The 19,049-nt window shown below is 40.0% G+C and overlaps 1 protein-coding gene across 1 annotated transcript in view; it reads right to left on the bottom strand.

The window, feature by feature from the left end:
* Nucleotides 1-1,276: 1,276 nt before the first annotated feature.
* Nucleotides 1,277-19,049, bottom strand: part of LOC143035651 (uncharacterized) — a 38,708-nt gene continuing 20,935 nt past the window's right edge. Inside the window, exon 5 of the mRNA XM_076202518.1 lies at nt 1,277-11,279. Coding sequence (XP_076058633.1) covers nt 8,280-11,279 — 3,000 coding nt within the window. The 3' untranslated portion in view covers nt 1,277-8,279. The remainder of the gene's footprint in view (nt 11,280-19,049) is intronic.

Below are 19,049 nucleotides of genomic sequence, written 5' to 3'. Positions count from 1 at the left end.
AATTTCTTGAAAGAATTTCTTCAGTTCTGTGGTTTACATTGGCAAATTGATAAATGTTTGGTATATAAAACTACCTCTTAGGTCTGTCTTCCCTACTGCCTTATATAATGTGGGCTTCATGGTCCTTAACAACAGGATATTTGGAGGAAAAAAAAAAAAAAAAAAAAAATCTATTGTCAACAGTAAATCCAATTTCTATATCTTATTTGATCAGATCATTATTCATTACAATATTGAAATGTTTTCCCATGATTCTTCATATCTGCTTGGTTCCACTCTAATTCACCTTTTCATCATTAAAATTTTTACACCCAGGTATTTTTTTTTCTGAACCTTGTCTTTTTTCATTACTGTTATTTATGACCTCTTTCTGTAATTACAAAAGCCAAGAGTGCAGAGAGCAGAAGTGGTTGGAGTAAGTTTGAAAGGAAAACCAAGAATGAGATGAATGAAGCATAGGGAGTTTTGGGAGCACATAGAAAGTTTCTTGAGCAGGAAGGAAAAAGTACTGTCCAAAAGATACTGGTAGGAGGTAGGCAAGATTGTGAATGGATGGAGGGATAGTGTGGCTTACTTGCTTCCTAATTTATTTTGAACGGGTAAGAGATAAACCAGCTCTGGGTGTCAGGCCCTGTTGTGGACGAGCTGTACCTCACTGCATTCCCTGTGACAAATCCAACCCTTCAACCCCAAGATGAGCAGGGTGGTTGTTGTTGTCGTTCCCTAGACTGTCTGTCCGAGCAGTCCCGTCTCCCCAAGGAATGCCACAGCCGAAACTGGGTTTTCCCACAAATCCTTTATAGAGTTGTTGTGTTTGCGTGCATGATTGTGTATAATGCAGTCTTCCATTATGTGTTGTATGGTATGGGGTGAAATGTTACATACTGGGCAGCTGTTCACAATGCGGTTATCCAGCCTTTTCTGGTAGCTCATGGAGCTACATGAGCAGGGTGGTTGATTTGTGTGGTTGTGCTTTGATTTAACCACCACCTTATAAGGAAATGGCCTTTATTATCTGTTGTACAATGATTCAGGGACACTTTCTATAATCATATATACAGTATAGTTTATAGTTCAGAAACTCTAAAATTAACTTGTCCCTTATCTCCCTATAACACTAAATTTTCATTAACTAAACAAGAAGTCAACTACTCTTAACATAAAGATTAATCTAAATTCATGACAGATTACTGATATTAGGTAATCTGTATTTGATATGCCCATGACATTACTTATCATGATGATAAAATGAGACAATAAAAACAATAATCTTGGCATGAATTGTTTATTGTGTTACAAAGTCATTGATAATAAAATTATTATAGTTACTAAATGGTTTATTGATAGACAAATTACATTAGTTGCATTACAAAAAGTTATAAGAGTACATCTTTCTAGTAATGGAAATTCTCATTACCAGGTAGTAAATCTCATGCATATATTGAAAGCATTTTTCTTGTCAATGCATTCTCACTTTAGAAAAATGAAAGCATTTATTTTCATATTTGTATATATATTGATAATCAAGATTTGTAGTTTCCATACATATTTTTAAGTAAATAGTAGAAATAAATGTAACTATCCATTTAGAAAATAATTAAAAGACTTATAAGACAGGAAAAGCCTAAAGACCAATCAAATACATATATAAGTAATGCCCAATGAAAGCCAGAAGAAAATAATATATTCATATATATATATATATATTTATATCTATAATATTAAAGAATATACAATGTTACCATGAAGAAGTGACTTGTGGACAGTCTGACCCTGTGGTTTCTTCCAGATGTTGCATAGAAAATAAAGCATAAAACCGACTCAGGCAGTGGCAGCACACCCAAGTTGCATCCAGGCAGAAACAATATATTTACGATATTTACAAAACTTATCTGTCCTCCCTGGCTCCTACTCTCAACATTTCATTACAATAAATACCATAAACTGAGAATCATCAATTCATATTATTCCTACAGGAAGTACAAAACCACTTGCTACATCATACACTAGTTTTATAAATTTGAAGTTGGAAATTTGAAAACCCTTACCATATCCCTGCTTGCCTTACTTGCAAATGTATGATACTCTGTTCACAAGGGCTGCCTTCCTACACACTAACCTAAGCAGAACCACACACGTATAGATCACATAAATACAAAGCCTTATCCATCACAACACTGTGATCAAGTGAATGGGGTCCTTGGTACCTTCACCTGCCAGCTACTTTCTGCCTGGAAGAACCAACATTCTGGTCGTGAACAGTCCACTATAAAGCTGATATCCAATTGTACAAGAAAGATATTGCCAATTCGCTTTGGTAAACCTCAACCCTGCATAGAAGTACTGCCTAGAGCATAATAATGAATACCAGAAATTAATAATAATTACATAAAGAAAAATCTACATGCAAAGCAAATATAATATACTGTATTTGATAATTATAATAATTAATAAAAGATACTAATAATCTCCATCCTAGTTATAATGCTATATAATGATAGTGACTTTCTGTAACACTGACCATAAGGAAGATGCTATTGGCCTTATCACAAGCTATGACAAAATATAAAGCCTGGTACTATTAACCCAGTTGATGCATACACCAACCTCTTATCCCTGTCAAATGCATACACACACAACACAACGCCGCCTACTGTATTCACACCCTCCAGCATCTTGGCGTCTTCAATTCTTTGATTACTGTTCACTATTAAAATGTACAATATACTGTTGGCCACAAGAAGGCATGACACTTTGTAAAGGCGTGTCACAGAGAGAGGGAACACGCAAAGGTATGAATGATAGGAAAATAGAGATGGGTAAGTGCGAGATTCTAGGGCCACCCATGGACTGTGTAAAGTACATGATTTATGACAACAAAGCTCACAAAATTACACTTTTCAGGCACTTGTCTTTGCACAGACTTCAATTTGCCCAGTGTGACACCTTGGAAGTAATCTTACTTGTTCTTTACAATTTAAAGCAAGAAAGAAAGGAACAAATGGAAAATCAAAGGCAAGAGATAGGTGTGGTAATAATATAAAGAATAAGGAGCATGTAAAAAGGAGAAAATGAGGATTTTTACAATAGTTGGGTTAAAAAAAAGGTGAATAGGAAGACAGGTTTTGTTGGGAAGAAAGTGGAGTGAATGGTTCAGAGACATGAAGGGGGAGGGGTGGTACAGAGAGGTCAAGATAAATAAAATAAAATAGGTAAATTTAAGTGATGATGAGAAAATCCAATAAAGTATATAGAGAAGGGGAAGAAAAGACTGAAAGAAAGAAGAAAAGAGGAGAAAAAACAACAACAACAGGATAATGAATGAAGAGAGCAAGAAGAGGTGGAACTGGGAGAAGAACCAGACAGAAAGATGTGAGAAAGAAAAGATGGAAGGTGAGAGAAGAACTAGATAAGAAACAGAGAAGGCGATGACAGTGGAATGGAAGGAAGGGCATAGTGAAGGAACAGGACACACTAAAATGAACATGTAAGGCAGTCAAACAAAAGCTAAAGAATAGGATGAATAGAAAGATATAAGGAGAAAGAGAACAAAAATCTACGGACACAAAGAAGAGGAAGTGTCAGTAAAATTATGTGGAAAAACAAAAGTGTGGGGCAAGGCGTTATACATTAGAAATTTTTTAAAGCTGGGAATCAAGGAAGTACAGTGGAGTAGTTGGATAAGAGAGAACAGCAGTAAAATGGAAAAAATTAAATTGTCATTTTGGGAGTGCAATAATAGTTGGTGGATGCGAGAAGTCAAGAGAAAAATGAGTCATTTTAGGGAAGAGAAGGAATTATCATATGTTTAATGAGGTAGAATGTGAGCTGGGGAAGGGCATGATTATGTCCAACTGGAAAAATGTGGAGAGCTGGAAGATGTGACGTTAATGTATGGAACTGGGATGGTAGTAAAGCTAGTTACATATACTGGCAATTGGCACAACAATTTTATGAAGACCATCACAGAGTCAATCTTCACTGTGTGTGGTGCTCTCAGATCTAGTTGTTGGGCAGAATGACTTCACCTTATGGATTATGTTTGGATATAATCTCACATGAGGCCTGAAGGATTGGCATCAACGCCAATTGTCTAATGCAGGAACAGGCAGAAAGAAGAGAGGAGGAGGAGAAAGAAGAGGAGGGGAGGAGGAGAAGAGGAGGTTAGGGAAGGAGGGAGGAGAAAAGGAGAAGAGGCAGAAGACAAGGAAGAGGAGCAAGGAAGGTACAGAGAACTGGAAATGGAGGAATGAGAGGAAAATAGGATAATGAAATGGGGAAAACCTGAAGTAAAGAGAACTAGAAACAAGATAATAGTTGTGATATTAGTAGTGGTGGTAAGAGGTCTGTTAGAAAAGTACCCGACTTTATTTATCTATTTTTATTTTTTTGCAAAAACCTGATGGATTTGAATCAAGCAAATTACATGGCCGACCTTGAACCTTCGTGTGCATGCGTAAATTTTTTCCTGCCTGTTGATAGCATCAGTTGCTGGCAAGCAGCATTTGCGTAAGGTAGTGTGTAGTGCTCACAGCGGTTTTTCATTGCTTCCACTGTGACGACTGGAATTTGGTTTCCAGGTCGTTCCCGTACACCCAAGACTCGTCCCCAGTGATTATAGTATTCATGAAGTTGAGGTCACTGTTTGTGGAGTTCAGCATGTTCTGTGAGACTTCAACACGATGTTGCTTTTACTCCGCCGTCAGCAGCTTCGGCACGAATTTCACCGCCAATCTCTTCATGGCCAAATCTTCGGTCACAATGGAATATATTTACCTAGTTGTATTTTATAGGACTAGAGCTATGCTTGTTTTGACCCGTTTTTGTATCTCTCCACATCCAGTTTGCTTTTGAATTCGTGTATAGTTCTGGCATTAACTGTTTCACTGTTCAATTTGTTCCAGACGTCAATCACTCTGTGTGGGAAACTGTTCTTTTTCAGATCTCTTCTGTAGCTGTGCCAAAAAAGTGCTGATGCCTACCTCTTCTGCAATCTCTCGGATAGTCACACGACAGTCCTGCATCACCACAGTGTTCACTTTGGCAATGACATGGTCATTTCAGCATGTTGATGGCTGACCTGAGCATGGCTCGCTCTCCACCATTGTGAGGCCATCTTTAAACCAGTTGTACCACTCCTTAATCTGTGTGATCATAGCATTGTCACCGAAAGCTGTCTGAACCTTCTGAATGGTTTCCACCTGGCTGTTGCCCAGTTTCTGGCAAAATTTGATGCAGTGGCGCTGCTCCAGTCATTCTGTCATTTTCCTTACAATGAAAAACTGCGAAGCTCTACACACTACCTCATGCAAATGCTGCTTGCATGACGCTATCGACAGGCAGGAAAAAGTTCATGCATGCACACAAAGGTTCAAGGTTGGCTCTTCCAAGCGTGCTTGATTCAAATCCATCAGGTTTCAAAAAAAGTCTGATACTTTTCTAACAGACCTCGTAGTGGTAGTAGTAGTATAGCAATGTCATTAAGAAGGGGAGGTTATGCAGAAGTTAAGAGTAAAGGGATAGATAAAATGGTGAGGGCAATAAGGTAATGAGGTGTGGGAAAGGATGGGAGGGAAAGGATGGATGAAAATGAGGCTAGAGTGGATAATTTCCATGAGAGAAAGTGCGGAGCTATGCCAAGCAGCATTTAGCTGTGACCTAAGCTGTCACCTTTGCCCTGTGTTCTTAGACTACCAAGGATTGTAGTACTGGAATAAAATATGGGTCTACATGATATGAGATGAATGCAAAAATTTATGTGCTTTAGATGTGTAATGAGGGCACATAATGAGAAGGAGGGTTGGTGAAAGGGTTCAACAGAGGTATAAAAAAGTTCTGAGACTAGGTCTATACAAAAAATTTGGGCACCATCCCCTTCAAAATAAATCCCCTAAGCAATGATGCAATACTCCCAGTGTCGTTGCTATAGCTGAAATGTGCTATGGACATCTGGTTCTCAACATGTATTGAGCGCCTACTACAATTTACTCTGAATCTCCTCTCTATCAGAAAAGTGCCCCTTCAACTGCACCTTCTTCTTCAGGAAGAAGAGGTTGCAATCTTGGGTGATGACCCCCAAGATGGGGGTCAGAAGCTTGGGCATGAGCTTTACAGAACTGTTTGCCCAGTTCTGTATGACACATTGACAATGACAGCAATGCCTATCAATAGATCTTCATATAATTCTTGTTCATCAATTTCTGGGGTTGAACTTGCAGAAGGTCATCCTGACCCTTGTTATTTTTTAGTGATATTCAGTCACTTTTGAAATATAAATGCTACTCAAAATATTTTGTTTCATTGGTATACACATACCAAACCATTTCAAAGACCTTTGCAGCAGATTTGCTGAACCCAATACAGAATTTGCTGTTAAGTCTACTCAAATTAAAACTGATAAAACTGCAAATCTACCAATACATATGATTAAAATAACTTCTGTTACACAGCTCACACAGTTCACAGAAAGATGCCAATTGGTAGAATGCTCCATGATGGTTACTACTCAGTCCCACAGCACATAAATCCCCGTATTGCCATCTGTTGGCATGTTTTGAAACTAGTCTTGGAACTTTTTCATACCACCTCATAAACTATGAAGGAATGGATAGGAAACACAAGGAAGGAAAAAGGAATATGGGCAGAAAAAAAAAAAAAAAAAAAAAAAAAAAAAAAAAAATAATAATAATAATAAAAATAATATTAATAATAATGATGATAAATAAAAATAAAATAAAAAAAACAAGATAGGAGGTAGGGATAAGAGTGTTCAGGATGAAGTCAGGAAGACATTGATATGATGAGGGAAAAAAAAAAAAAAAATGAAAAGGACACAGAAGAGGAATAGAACCCTCCCCGCAATGGCACAATTAATAACCCACTAAGCATTATCTGTATCTTTCTTATCCATAGCTGATACAGTTAAAAAATTCTGAATCAACTCAGTCAGAAGTACAAATAAAAACAAGTCAAAACATCCTTAAAGATCTATGCATAAAGATAACAAACAAACATGGGACTTCATAACAAAACACACTCACACACCCACAAACATATACATATGCACACACAAACACTCAGAAAAAGGTGGCTTCAGCTTCATTAATACAACCTGAACCTGTCATTAATGCGTGAACCATCATGCCTGCACATGTCACATTGGGTGGGCCACTAATACTATTCATTCTCCATAATTAATACTCCTACACTGATATAAAAATTCAATGTGTTGGAGAATGGATGCTTAAGGAATTGAAAAGGCTTAGGCTAACACTACCACTGAAACACACACACACACAGGGACATACACTCTAAAATAATCTCAAAAAATTCACAACTCGTCGGCTAAACACGCAGGCATGCAAACTTGTCAATAAACATCTTATGTAACTCTTTATGATAAGTTATTCGTAGCATGAAAGGACACTAATCTTCCTACCATCTAGAATCAAGAATATATAATGTACTAATAGAGCATTGCATATGACAGTTCATTTTAGTTCATAAGAGTTTACAGGTACTAGGGTACTAAAATCCAAACTTTATTTCCATTCTGCAGAGCATATGGCTCAAAAAGACCTATAAAGTTCCTTCAGTTTTGTGTTTTTCATATAAAGTAGAGACTGGAGAAAGAGAAAAAAATATATAAAGTGGGAAAGACTTGTAATAAGAATACACCTGATAAAAGACCCACAATCCCAGGCCAGTCAAGTTTGATATCTTACATAGCTGACCAGAAGCTATGGGAAGCATTATGAAGTTTGACTACATGCATGAGTTGTAAAAAGAGATTCCAAAAGTGGATAAGGCCAATACAGCAGCATAGAGAAGAATCTCATTGAGAATCAGTCTTGCTTCGTGGAAGATCTAGGAATTGAAGGTCTTTCTGCTTCTTGAAAACAGCTAAACTCTTTATGCACTTTCCTGGAAGATTTGATTATCTATTCTTTGACCTAAACGCTGAAGACTTTTTGGTAGAGGATATATATTCATTCCATAGCCAAATCTTATGATTTCACACTTATTCACACACTGCATTGAATACTCAACTCAGCTTCCTTCCTTAGCTTAAAACATATAAAGCTTTCTCAGACAACTTCTCCACCTAACAACATTCCATAGTTCCACTGTCATGAAGCAGCCAGTAATAAAAGCCGATAATGAAGCCTGTTTTGGCAAGAATGGGGCAACAATGATTTCTGAGCTGTAAGCATGGCACTGGAAATTTCAATATGAAGAAAACTAATGGATGATTTGAACAATTCTAAAAATCCGAACACTTAGCTCCTTCCATCCGTTCCTCCCTCAAGTGGAAATCTGGGTGCAAATTGATCAACGTTACTGGAAGGCTGCTTGCTGTCATGGCAATCCAGTTGTGCAGGCAGCGCCTCAGGTTTCTCTTCATACTCCTCCATATCGGAATTGATATTTTCATCATCCATATCCCCCTCATCATCATCCTCGTCATCATCATCATCATCATGGTGTGATGAGCACTGAGAAAGAGATCTGGCATGCAAGTCACCAGGAGAGTGGGGCGGATCATAGGGTTCTTCTTTTGGCTCACTTATCTGTACAATGGGTTCTGTGATACAGTGAGGGTCCTCTCCTCCTCCTCCACCACCACCTCCTCCTCCACCACCACCACCACTGCCACCACCTTCTGAATTCATAAGATATTTTGATTCCCTTAAGATCTTAATCTTTAAGCTCTTGATTGGATGCCTCTTCTTTTTGTGAGTTTTAAGACACCTTTTAAGTCGAAACATTGCTGGACACTCATCACACTTGATGCGCCGCCGTCCTACACCAGCGCCCTTGTTGTGCATACGAGTGACGTGAGTTTTTAAGTTGGAGCGTTGGGCAAAGCCAGCGCCACAATAGTCACATTCAAACGGTCGTTCACCTGTGTGCAGTTTTAGGTGGATTTTCAAATTACTCATCATTGTAAATTTGGCCCCACACTCAAGACATGAGTAAGGCTTGGCAGCTGCTGGATTTTTTTTTCTCCCTCTTCTCCCTTGTGGTGGTATCTGACCTGAATGAACCCGATTCTTGTGAGCCTTGAGGTTTGATTTTTGAGTAAAGGCTTTGTCACATTCATCACACTTGTGGGGCCGTTCTCCTGTGTGAGTGACTTGATGTGTTTTGAGGTTCGCAATTTGGCGGAAGGCAGCATCGCACTGTGTGCATTTGTAAGGTCGTTCGTCCGAGTGGATCTTTTGATGTGTTTTCAGAGTTGAAAGCTGCGTAAAGCAAGCCTTGCACTGAGGGCACTCGTAAGGCCTCTCCCCTGTGTGTATTCGCTTGTGTGCACGAAGATTACCCTGTTGTGTGAACTTGGAGCCACAAGTTTCGCAGGCAAATGGCTTTTCACCCGTGTGACGCCACATGTGATTCTTTAGCTGTGTACTATTTTTAAATATTTTCTCACATTCATTGCATTTGTGAATCTGAGGAACCCTGGGAGGCTTTGGTTCCTTGGGTTTCTTTGGGCGAGGGACTTTGGGAGGTTTGGCTTCAACTGAAGAAAGCTGCACCTCATGAGGAACACCAAGCCCTCCATGGTATTGCTGATCAAAAGGCTTAATATCATTGAACTGTTTGGAATCCATTTTATCACCATGTATCATGACATCTCTCATGGGATCTCTCATAGGATCCCGCATATGATCTCTCATCACATCTCTCATGGGGTCCCTCATAGGGTCCCTCATAGGGTCCCTCATAGGGTCCCTCATGGGGTCCCTCATGGTGTCCCTCATGGGGTCCCTCATGGTGTCCCTCATGGGGTCCCTCATGGTGTCCCTCATGGGGTCCCTCATAGGGTCCCTCATAGGGTCCCTCATGTGATCTCTCATTGGATCCCGCATCTGTTCCCTCATGGGATCTCGTTCATGAGAGTTATCATTCATATACTGACTAAACTGTGGTGTAAATGGCCCTGAGTAAAACTGCGGTGCAGGTGTAGAGGAAGCATCAGGCATCGGGGGGACAGAAGGTGCCGGGGTTGGAGGAGCTGGAGTAGCGAGGGCTGAATGATTCAAGTCATTGCGATACATGCTCTCTGTATACCTGTTATCATTCATGTTAATACGAGGAGACTCAACACGCATAGGATGTGGAGATTCTGTCACCATACGTGAGTCATAATGACTCCGCATGGGTACTGGCATAGGAGATTCTGGAGGAGGGGGGTTCATCCTTTGTGTGTCCTGCAGCATACGGGAGTTGGCGTCAGGATTGATGCGAAGGTTTTCTGGCATGATCTGATGAGATGGTTCAGAAACACACAAATTTTCAGGAACCATTCGGTTTGAAGAGTCGGAAGTCACCCTGAGATTCTCTGGCATCATGGGATGCGGAGTTTCCGCCCCAACACGAAGATTTTCTGGCATCATTCTCTGTGAATTGTCCGTTTCATACCGCACATTTTCAGCCATCACACGCTGTGACAAATCAGGTGTTGCTCGTAAATTATCAGACATCAACCTTTGAGAAGAGTCACTTGGAGTGTACCTTAAGTTCTCTGGCTGAACAGTTGGTGACCTCAGATTTTCAGTCATTGACCTTTGGGTGATTCCACTCCCAATGTAATCTCTTAGACTTTCTTGTACCATTCGCTGAGCATCAGCATTTGTCCTCACAGGCTCCGATGGGGGTCTGACTTGTTCACTCATCATACTTCTGTATGCTGTTTCAGGAGTTCTAACAGGTTCTGTTACCCGATGAGGAGATTCTGATGCTGGTCGGAGAGCTTCTGCCATGAGACGCTGAGGATCGGACTGCAATCTCTGTAAGTCAGATACCAAACGATGTGCATTGTAGAATTCTGTTGTTCTTGGGTAATGTTCAAGTTCTGACTGCTCTTCAGCTCTTTGTAATTCAGATCTAATTCTCTGAAGATCAGCTGGTAAACGCTGTGCTTCACTTCCAGTTTGTCTATACGAATCCGTAGTCATTCTCTGTGAGTCAAGGGGATATCGACCCTGATCCAAAGACTCCGCAGCAATTCTATATGCATCTGGCATATACCTATGAGCTTCTGGAGGTCCTCCGGGCATAAATTTTGACCCTGTAAACATCATGTTATGCCCCAATGCCATGAGCTGTGCACTTTGACTCATCAGACTAGGACTGGGACTTGAAATGTTGGGATAACTGACTGGCAGATTTTGCTGTGGTACCACGGTCGAAGGATCCTGACGCACCATATGGGAGAACATGGCCCGCCCATCTATTGGGGCTGCTGGTGTGCTGCTTCTGCTACCTCCTTGCATCTATAAACAGAAAGAAAAAGTCCAGCATGAAGACCTGCATTTATATACATATGAGCATGTCAAGTACAGAGGAAAGAACAATTTTGATATTGCATGAGCTTCATCCCTGAGGCCCCATGATGGGAAGGCTGGTTGAATCCGTTTTATTTATTTGTGATTAGGGTACAATCTACCTCAGTCCACCTCCCCCACTCACCAATATGGGGAAAAGGGTCTTAATATAATTTAAAAAGTGGAGAAAGTACTATTATGACAAAAGGCAAATACAAGCAAACCAGAAATGAATACACATGAATCAGAATAAAGTAACCTGCAAAAGGTATATTTCATACATGTAAACATAAACACACATACATATACCAATAAGCCTTTTCCCATTTTTAACCTCTTGCATATGATGATGCCTATGTAGGTATCCTGATTACATTTATTTTGTAGTTGTAGCTGAGTGACCTCCAAATTCTATGAACTGGTTTGATTGCGTTTTCTGTGTTTCTTATTACTCAGAGTGAAAGAGAATGACTTTATATAACAAGAGTATTGTGATACATCAGGCATCTAGTGTTGCGCACGAGAATTGAACTCATATTGAAGATGTTAAGGGGAAGACTGAGTTAAAGCATACCATAGGATCGGGTAATTGGGCCATCACTGGGGGTAAATGGGCCATACAAAAGTTATTCACTTTTTTAATTGAAATTGGTTTTAAAATATTTCACTTTTGCCCTGAATAAATACTTACCTCCATTTTACCAGAATTTTAATTACCAGTTGAAACATAATCTTTAATACATGAATAACTTTAATATGGCCCATTTACACCAGTGATGGGCTGATTACCCCATCCTACGGTATATCTATCTTACACTCAACCCAAAACCTATCCAATGTCCTTCCCATCTTAGGTCCTCATAGATTAAGAATTATCCTTATCCCATGCCCAAGGCTTACACCAGGGACAAAACAAAGCACCTCCATGGCGGGGCCTGATAGCCAAGGCTGGTTTACTCCCCCCCCCCACTTCATTACATGCCCCACGTCCTCATCAACTAAGAAATATACACACAAAAGGAAATCCCTTTGTGTTGTATGATATCCTTACCCATTCACACTCCATTTCCATTATCTCTTGCACTCTCCCTTCACTGCACAACAGGCATTCTTCTTGTATCCATTACCCTCTTACCCCTTTAATCCACCTCTGCCTTCCACACTCTTTGTTATGTCTTTTTTTAACTCATCCTTCCCATATGCTCACACAACTTGAGCATTCTTTGATAACTCTATCTGCCTTTTCTCCAATCCTGCTGTCTGCCTCATCTCCATATATTTCATTCTATCAATGTGTCTGATAGGTGGCCTAAAAAAAATTGAAATTTCTGTATGAATACAGAAGTGAGTGAACTAGCATTACCACTCAAGAGCTTCACCTCAAAAAGGTAATTTCATTCTGAGGCTCCCAACAAAGATATTCACTACTCTTTTACATGCCATCCTTTGAACAAATCAAGCAACAGCCAGATATAATAGACCCTAGACATGTGTTCAAAAGCTATTACAGTTAGATTTAGTCAATACCAGTTTCACTTCTACAGATGACCAATGGGAATCTTATCTTAAGATTCCAATAGACCCAAGGCAATTATATGTATATACCCGTCTGGGGTATTGGCTGCATATTACTGTGGCAGAGTAGCATGCAGTTGATACTTTAGGGTCTATATGGGGTGCCCCTATGGACCAGAGCCACACATCATTTTGTCTGTGATAGAGGAAAACTCTGTTCATGGAGAAATGATGACACTTTTATACTACAACTGTCCCTCTGTTATGCTGTCCCCCAACCCCTTGTTACTGTCCTGTAACCTTTCTCTGAATATTCATTTCCTTTTTTCGCCTACCCTGTGGTGGGGGAAGAGAATGCTACCACCAAGTCTTTCCACTTGAGTCGTAAGAGGTGACAAAAAATGGAATGGGGGATGGGATTAGGAGTCCTGCTACCTGTAGCTCCAAAGGGGAAATTCCTAAAAAAAGTAAAGGCATAAGAGGGTCTGGGAGTTTTCCAACTAGTACCCTAAGGTTTGGGTCTTTTAATGTGCATGGATGTGATACAGATGAGAGTAAAAACGAAGAGATTGGCAGTATGTTTGCGAGAAGATGGATGTGCTGGCTTTGAGTGAAAATAAAATGAAAGGGAAGGGCGAGTGTGAGTTTGGGAGTGTAGCTGGGAGGTACTCAGGAGTGAAGAGGGGACGAGGGAGAGAAGGGATGGCTATACTAGTAAGTGAAGAGATAAGTAAGCGTGTAGTGGAGTGGAAGGAGGTTTCATCAAGGTTGATGTGGATGAAGGTGAAGCTGGGAAGGGAGATGTGGGTTTTTGTAAGTGCATATGGGCCTGGTAGTGAGAAGAGCGTAGAGGAAAGGGAGGTATTTTGGGTAGATATAAATGAGTGCATAGAGGGATTAGGGAGAAATGTCAATGTAGTTGTATTGGGAGACCTTAATGCTAGGGTAGGAAATGAACCAATAGATGGAGTGATTGGGAAGTATGGAGTTCCAGGTAAAAATCATAGTGGAGAGTTGATGGTGGAGATGTGTCTTGAAAGAGAGTTGATGATAGCAAATACAGTGTTTAGGAGCAAATTCAAGCATAAGTACACATGAGAGAGGGTGGTGGATGGAAAGGTGGCAGATAGAGCAATAATGGATTATATAGTGGTGACCAGGAGTATGGTAGGAAGAGTTAAGGATGTACATGTTCTAAGGGGAGAGAGTGGGGGAATATCAAATCATTTTCTGGAAGGTAAATTGAGAGTGGAGAATAGGTGGAGAAAGAGGAAAAGGGCAGAAGGTAGGGAGGTACTTAGAGTGAACTGCTTAAATGAGAAAGAAAAGGAAAATGAGTATAAGAAGCAGAGAGAGGAGTGGGAGGGAGTGAAGGATAGAGTAGAAATAGGAGTGGAGGAGGAGTGGGGATGATTCAAGGAAGGAGTCCTAAGGTGGGCAAAGATGGTGTGTGGAACAAGGAGGGCGGGAAGAAATAGAAGCAAGGGTAGTGAGTGGTGGGATGAGGAAGCAAAGAAGAGTGTAGGCGAGAAGAAGCAGGCATTCATAGATTGGCTACAAATTAGGACAAAGGAATCATGTGAGAGGTACAAAGTAAAGAGAAGGGAAGTTAAGCATAAGATAAAGGAGACAAAGAGGAGAGCAGATGTGAAATGGGTAAGAGTATGACAGAAATTTTTGAAAGTAATAAACAGATGTTTTGGAAAGAAATTAAGAGAGGAAGAGGAGGCTGATCAAGTAGAGAAGAAAAGGTAAAAGGTGCACTTGGAGAGATGATAATGGAAGAGAAGGCAGTAAGGGGAAGATGGGCAGAATATTTTAGGGAGTTGCTAAATGTGAAGGAGGATAGGGAGGGAAAGGTAGTTGCAGTGGGAAGTGCAAGAAAATGACCGTGATGAGTGAGGAAAATGGAGGAGAAATAGGGAAAGACGAAGTGAAAGCAGTTGTTAAGATGATGAGAGCAGGTAAGGGACCTGGGTTGGATGGATGCCATGCAGAATGTCTGAAGAAAGGAGGTACAGTTATGGTGGACTGGCTGGTGAAGTTATTTAATGTTTGTTTAAGAGAGGGTAGAGTGCCGGAGGACTGGAGGAGTGCCTGTATAGTTCTGCTTTACAAGGGAAAGAGGGACAAGTGCGAGTGTAGTAGTTTCAGAGGGATCAGCTTGTTGAGTGTAGTTGGGAAGGCTTATGGGAGGGTTTTGATTGAAAGGATTAGGAGAGGAACAGAGGGAGTAATTGGTGAGGAATAGTGTGGTTTTAGGAGAGGTAGGGGTTGTGTAGATCAGATTTTTGTGGTGAGACAGATATTTGAGAAAGTTATAGCAAAAGGTAAGGATGTTTTTTGGGCTTTTATGGATCTGGAAAAGGCTTACAACAGGATAGACAGGAAGGCACTGTAGGAGGTATTGCAGATATATGGGATAGGAGAAAAGCTGTTAAGAGCAGTCAAGAGTTTTTACGAGAGTAGTAGAGCTTGTGTTATGATTAGAAATGGAGAGTGAATGGTTTGAGGTATAGGTGGGACTTCATCAGGGATGTGTTATGTCACCCTGGCTGTTCAATCTATATATGGATGGGGTGGTGTGAGAGGTGAATGCAAGGGTAGTGGGTCAGGGGTTGGAGATGGTTAAAGAAAATGGAGAAAAGTGGGAAATAACCCAGTTGTTGTTTGCTGACGACACTGCACTTGTAGCAGGATCAGAGGAGGGATTGAGGAAGTTAGTGTCAGAGTTTGAGAAGGTGTGTGTGAAAAAAGGAAGCTGAAGATAAATGTGGGCAAAAGTAAGGTGATGAGATGTACAAGTGGAGAGTGTGACGGCAGGCTGGAAGTGAGCATAAGGATGAGAGACTGGAGGAAGTGGATAGTTTTAGATACTTGGGTGCGAATGTGGCAGGAAAGGGAGGAATGGGGGTGGAGGTAGAATGTAGATTGAGAGAAGCAAGTAAATGCCTTGGTGGATTAAAAAGTGTAATGAGAAATAGACATCTGGGAATGGATGCAATGAGGAGGTTATATGAAGGAGTGATTGTGCCAACAGCACTGTACAGGGTAGAAACATGGAACATAAGAGAGGAAGAGAGGAGTTTGAATATGTTTGAGATTAAATGTCTGAGAAATATGATAGGGGTTACTAGGCTAGAGTGAGAAATGAGGAGGTGAGGAGAACAGGGGTGGAAAGGAAACTGGGAGATAGGGTAGATAAAAGAGTATAGGATGGTTTGGACACAAGGAAAGAATGAGTGAAGAAAGATTAGTAAAAGAGGTGTGGAAGGCAGAGGTGGAAGGAGTGAATATGAGGAGGCGTCCTAGGATGAGATGGACGGATGGGGTGTAAGGGGCATTACAAAAGAGAGGAATGTCTGTTGAAGAAAGACGGAAGAGGACAGAAGATAGGGGTGAATGGAGAAGGGTTGTGTATGGATGATGCTGTGATGCATGAGGTGGAGTGGGTGGGGGATGGGGGGTGAGGAAGTACGAGAAAAAATTTGACGCTGCCCAAACGGATTTCTCCGTCTTCTCCTTTTCTGCATGAGGGGACCGAGAGGGGTTGCTGAATTTATGAAGCGGCCTTACTGTGGATGTGCTGTGTCTGCAACACTGCTTCTGACCCAGGGCAGTGGACAGGATGCAGGGATGACCCATCATCCAGGAGGTGCCAAGAGAGAGGGAGGAGGGTGGAGGAAGTGTGGAATATGTAGGGAATGGAATGAGTAGGAGTGGTTTCTATGCCTTTTTCTTTTTGGCTACCCCCATGTAAGGGTGAAAAAGCCTTTGATGTATGTATGTATGTATGTATACACACACACACATATATATATATACAGTATATATATATGATGTAAGTGGAGTAGGAAACATAGGAGTCTTAATCTTGAGCTTATTCCTGACTAGTTTTGCAGGTATGCTTTTTTAAAGGAATGGTGTACAAACAGGCTGTGGGCATTTTATACATAGGGTGGACCTCACTACCTCCCCGTATTACCAAAGTTGGTGACAAGTGTGAACATTACATATTCATTGTGGCAAATGTAATAATAATGATAAAGTTTAACAAGTGGTAAATATGATGACACTAATAATAACAATGAAAATATTAATAGTAATTGCAACAGTGATAATAGTAACAAAAATAGTAATTATAATAATAATAATGATAATGAAAATTCAAATATTTTATAATAATAATAACAATAATAATAATGATAATAATAATGATGATAATGAAAATTTAAATATTTTATAATAATAACAATAATAATAGTAATAATAGTAATAATAATAACAATGTTGAAAATAGTGATTAATAATATTAATATAAAATAATCATGATAAAAAGAAGAGAATAGTAATAATAATGATGAAAATATCAAGTGGTGAAGGAACAAAGTAGAAATAATGGAGGGCACGTGAATTGGTAGCATGTGAAATAAAGTATGGTAGCATGGTATAAGAAGAAACGTCAAAGTAAAAGAAAGCTGGAAAGGGTAGGCAGAAGTGGGAAAAAGGTATTTACTTAGAGTCGGGGGGGTCCGGGAAGCCATTCTTGGAGGGCAAGTGTCGTGGTAGATTTTGTCCATTTTAAGTCACCAGTTCTCTTGTTTGGGTTTTTGTGGTTGGCAATGTAAAGTGATTCAATTATTTTCCGTTGTTTCTTGTGTAGTCCTTTGGCTAGAATGGTGGATCCCTCCCAGTTTGGTAGGTGTCCCTCTGTGTCTATGTGGTTAACTAGAGCATTTGTTTCTCGGTGGCGTCTAATGTCCGCTTTATGTTCCCTGAGTCTGTTGTTAAGTCCTCTGTATGTCTCTCCGTAGTATACACAGTCGCATCCATTGCAGGGAATTTTGTATACGATGCTATTATCACGGTTCGTCTTGGTTTTGTTTGTGATCAAGTGTCCTATTTTCTTCCCTGTGTCATTTACTATGATAAGTCCTGTCTGTCTAAACATTTTGGAAAGCATGTGAGAGAGGCCAGAGTTAGGAACCACAAGGTATTGTAAATCTGTCCTCTCTTCACTTTCTTTCCTCTAATTTCAATGGCTTTCCGTTGTGATGTTCCTGACATAACCTCAGGGTACCTTAGGTTCCTGAATGCAGCAGTTATGTATTCAATTTCTTCTTGTAAATACTCTTTGCTGCATATTCTAAGAGTCCTAAGATAAAATTCTCCTTAGGTAGCATTAACGGAACACCTCAGAAACTCTTCTGACCTGATAGAAAAACTAAACACACTTGACTTCACAGACCAACGACTGGTAAGCTTTGACATTACTTCCCTCTACACGAACATAACAATTATCCTTACTATTCACTTCTTTTTATCATGATTATTTTGTTATATTCTTAATATCATTAATCACTATTTATTTTCAACATTGTTATTATTATCATTATTACTATTATTATTGTTGTTATTATTATTATAAAATATTTAAATTTTCATTATTATAAAATATTTGAATTTTCATTATCATTATTATTATTATCATTATTACTATTATCACTGTTACAATTACTATTAATATTTTCATTGTTATTATTAGTGTTATCATATTTACCACTTGTTAAACTTTATCATTATTATTACATTTGCCACAATGAATATGTTATGTTCACACTTGTCACCAACTTTGGTAACATGGGGAGGTAGTGAGGTCCACCCCATGTATAAAATGCCCAAAGCCTGTTTGTACACAATTCCTTTGAAAAAGCATACCTGCCAAACTAGTCAGGAATAAACTCAAGACTAAGACTCCTGTGTTTCCTACTCTGCTTGCATCAACCTGTCAGAATGTCTCAGCATATATATATGTATATATATATATATATCATTCCCATCCTCACCTCTTCTCTGGCTGCCCTATAACCTTACTGACCTGAAAGTGGTCCCATGGGACATGCTTGTGCCCCCCACCCCGCCAGCTGCATGACTTGGCCCAGAGCTTCCTTGAGCCCGACGGGTGGACAAAGCCTCCTTGAAGAAACACGTGCAGTGCCAGCATCAGGCAGTGATGACTAACCTGCACCTCAGCCAGCCACATGATGATGAATACTGGATTCATTGTGGAATGAATGCCCTCTGTCTTCCTGAGTCACCAGTGTCAGAATGTTTGCCTCCAACTTCCCATGTGTCACACTTGACCTCATCCCCATTAGGAGCACGTGTCATGACCTGCCCATGTACATAATGGCTGAATGGACG

Source organism: Oratosquilla oratoria, chromosome 19 (genome assembly GCF_046742065.1).
Source record: "Oratosquilla oratoria isolate Oo_2021 chromosome 19, ASM4674206v1, whole genome shotgun sequence".
Taxonomy (NCBI): domain Eukaryota; kingdom Metazoa; phylum Arthropoda; class Malacostraca; order Stomatopoda; family Squillidae; genus Oratosquilla; species Oratosquilla oratoria.
The sequence above is the reverse complement of the archived record's forward strand: the minus strand, read 5'-3'. Positions and strand labels throughout refer to the sequence as shown.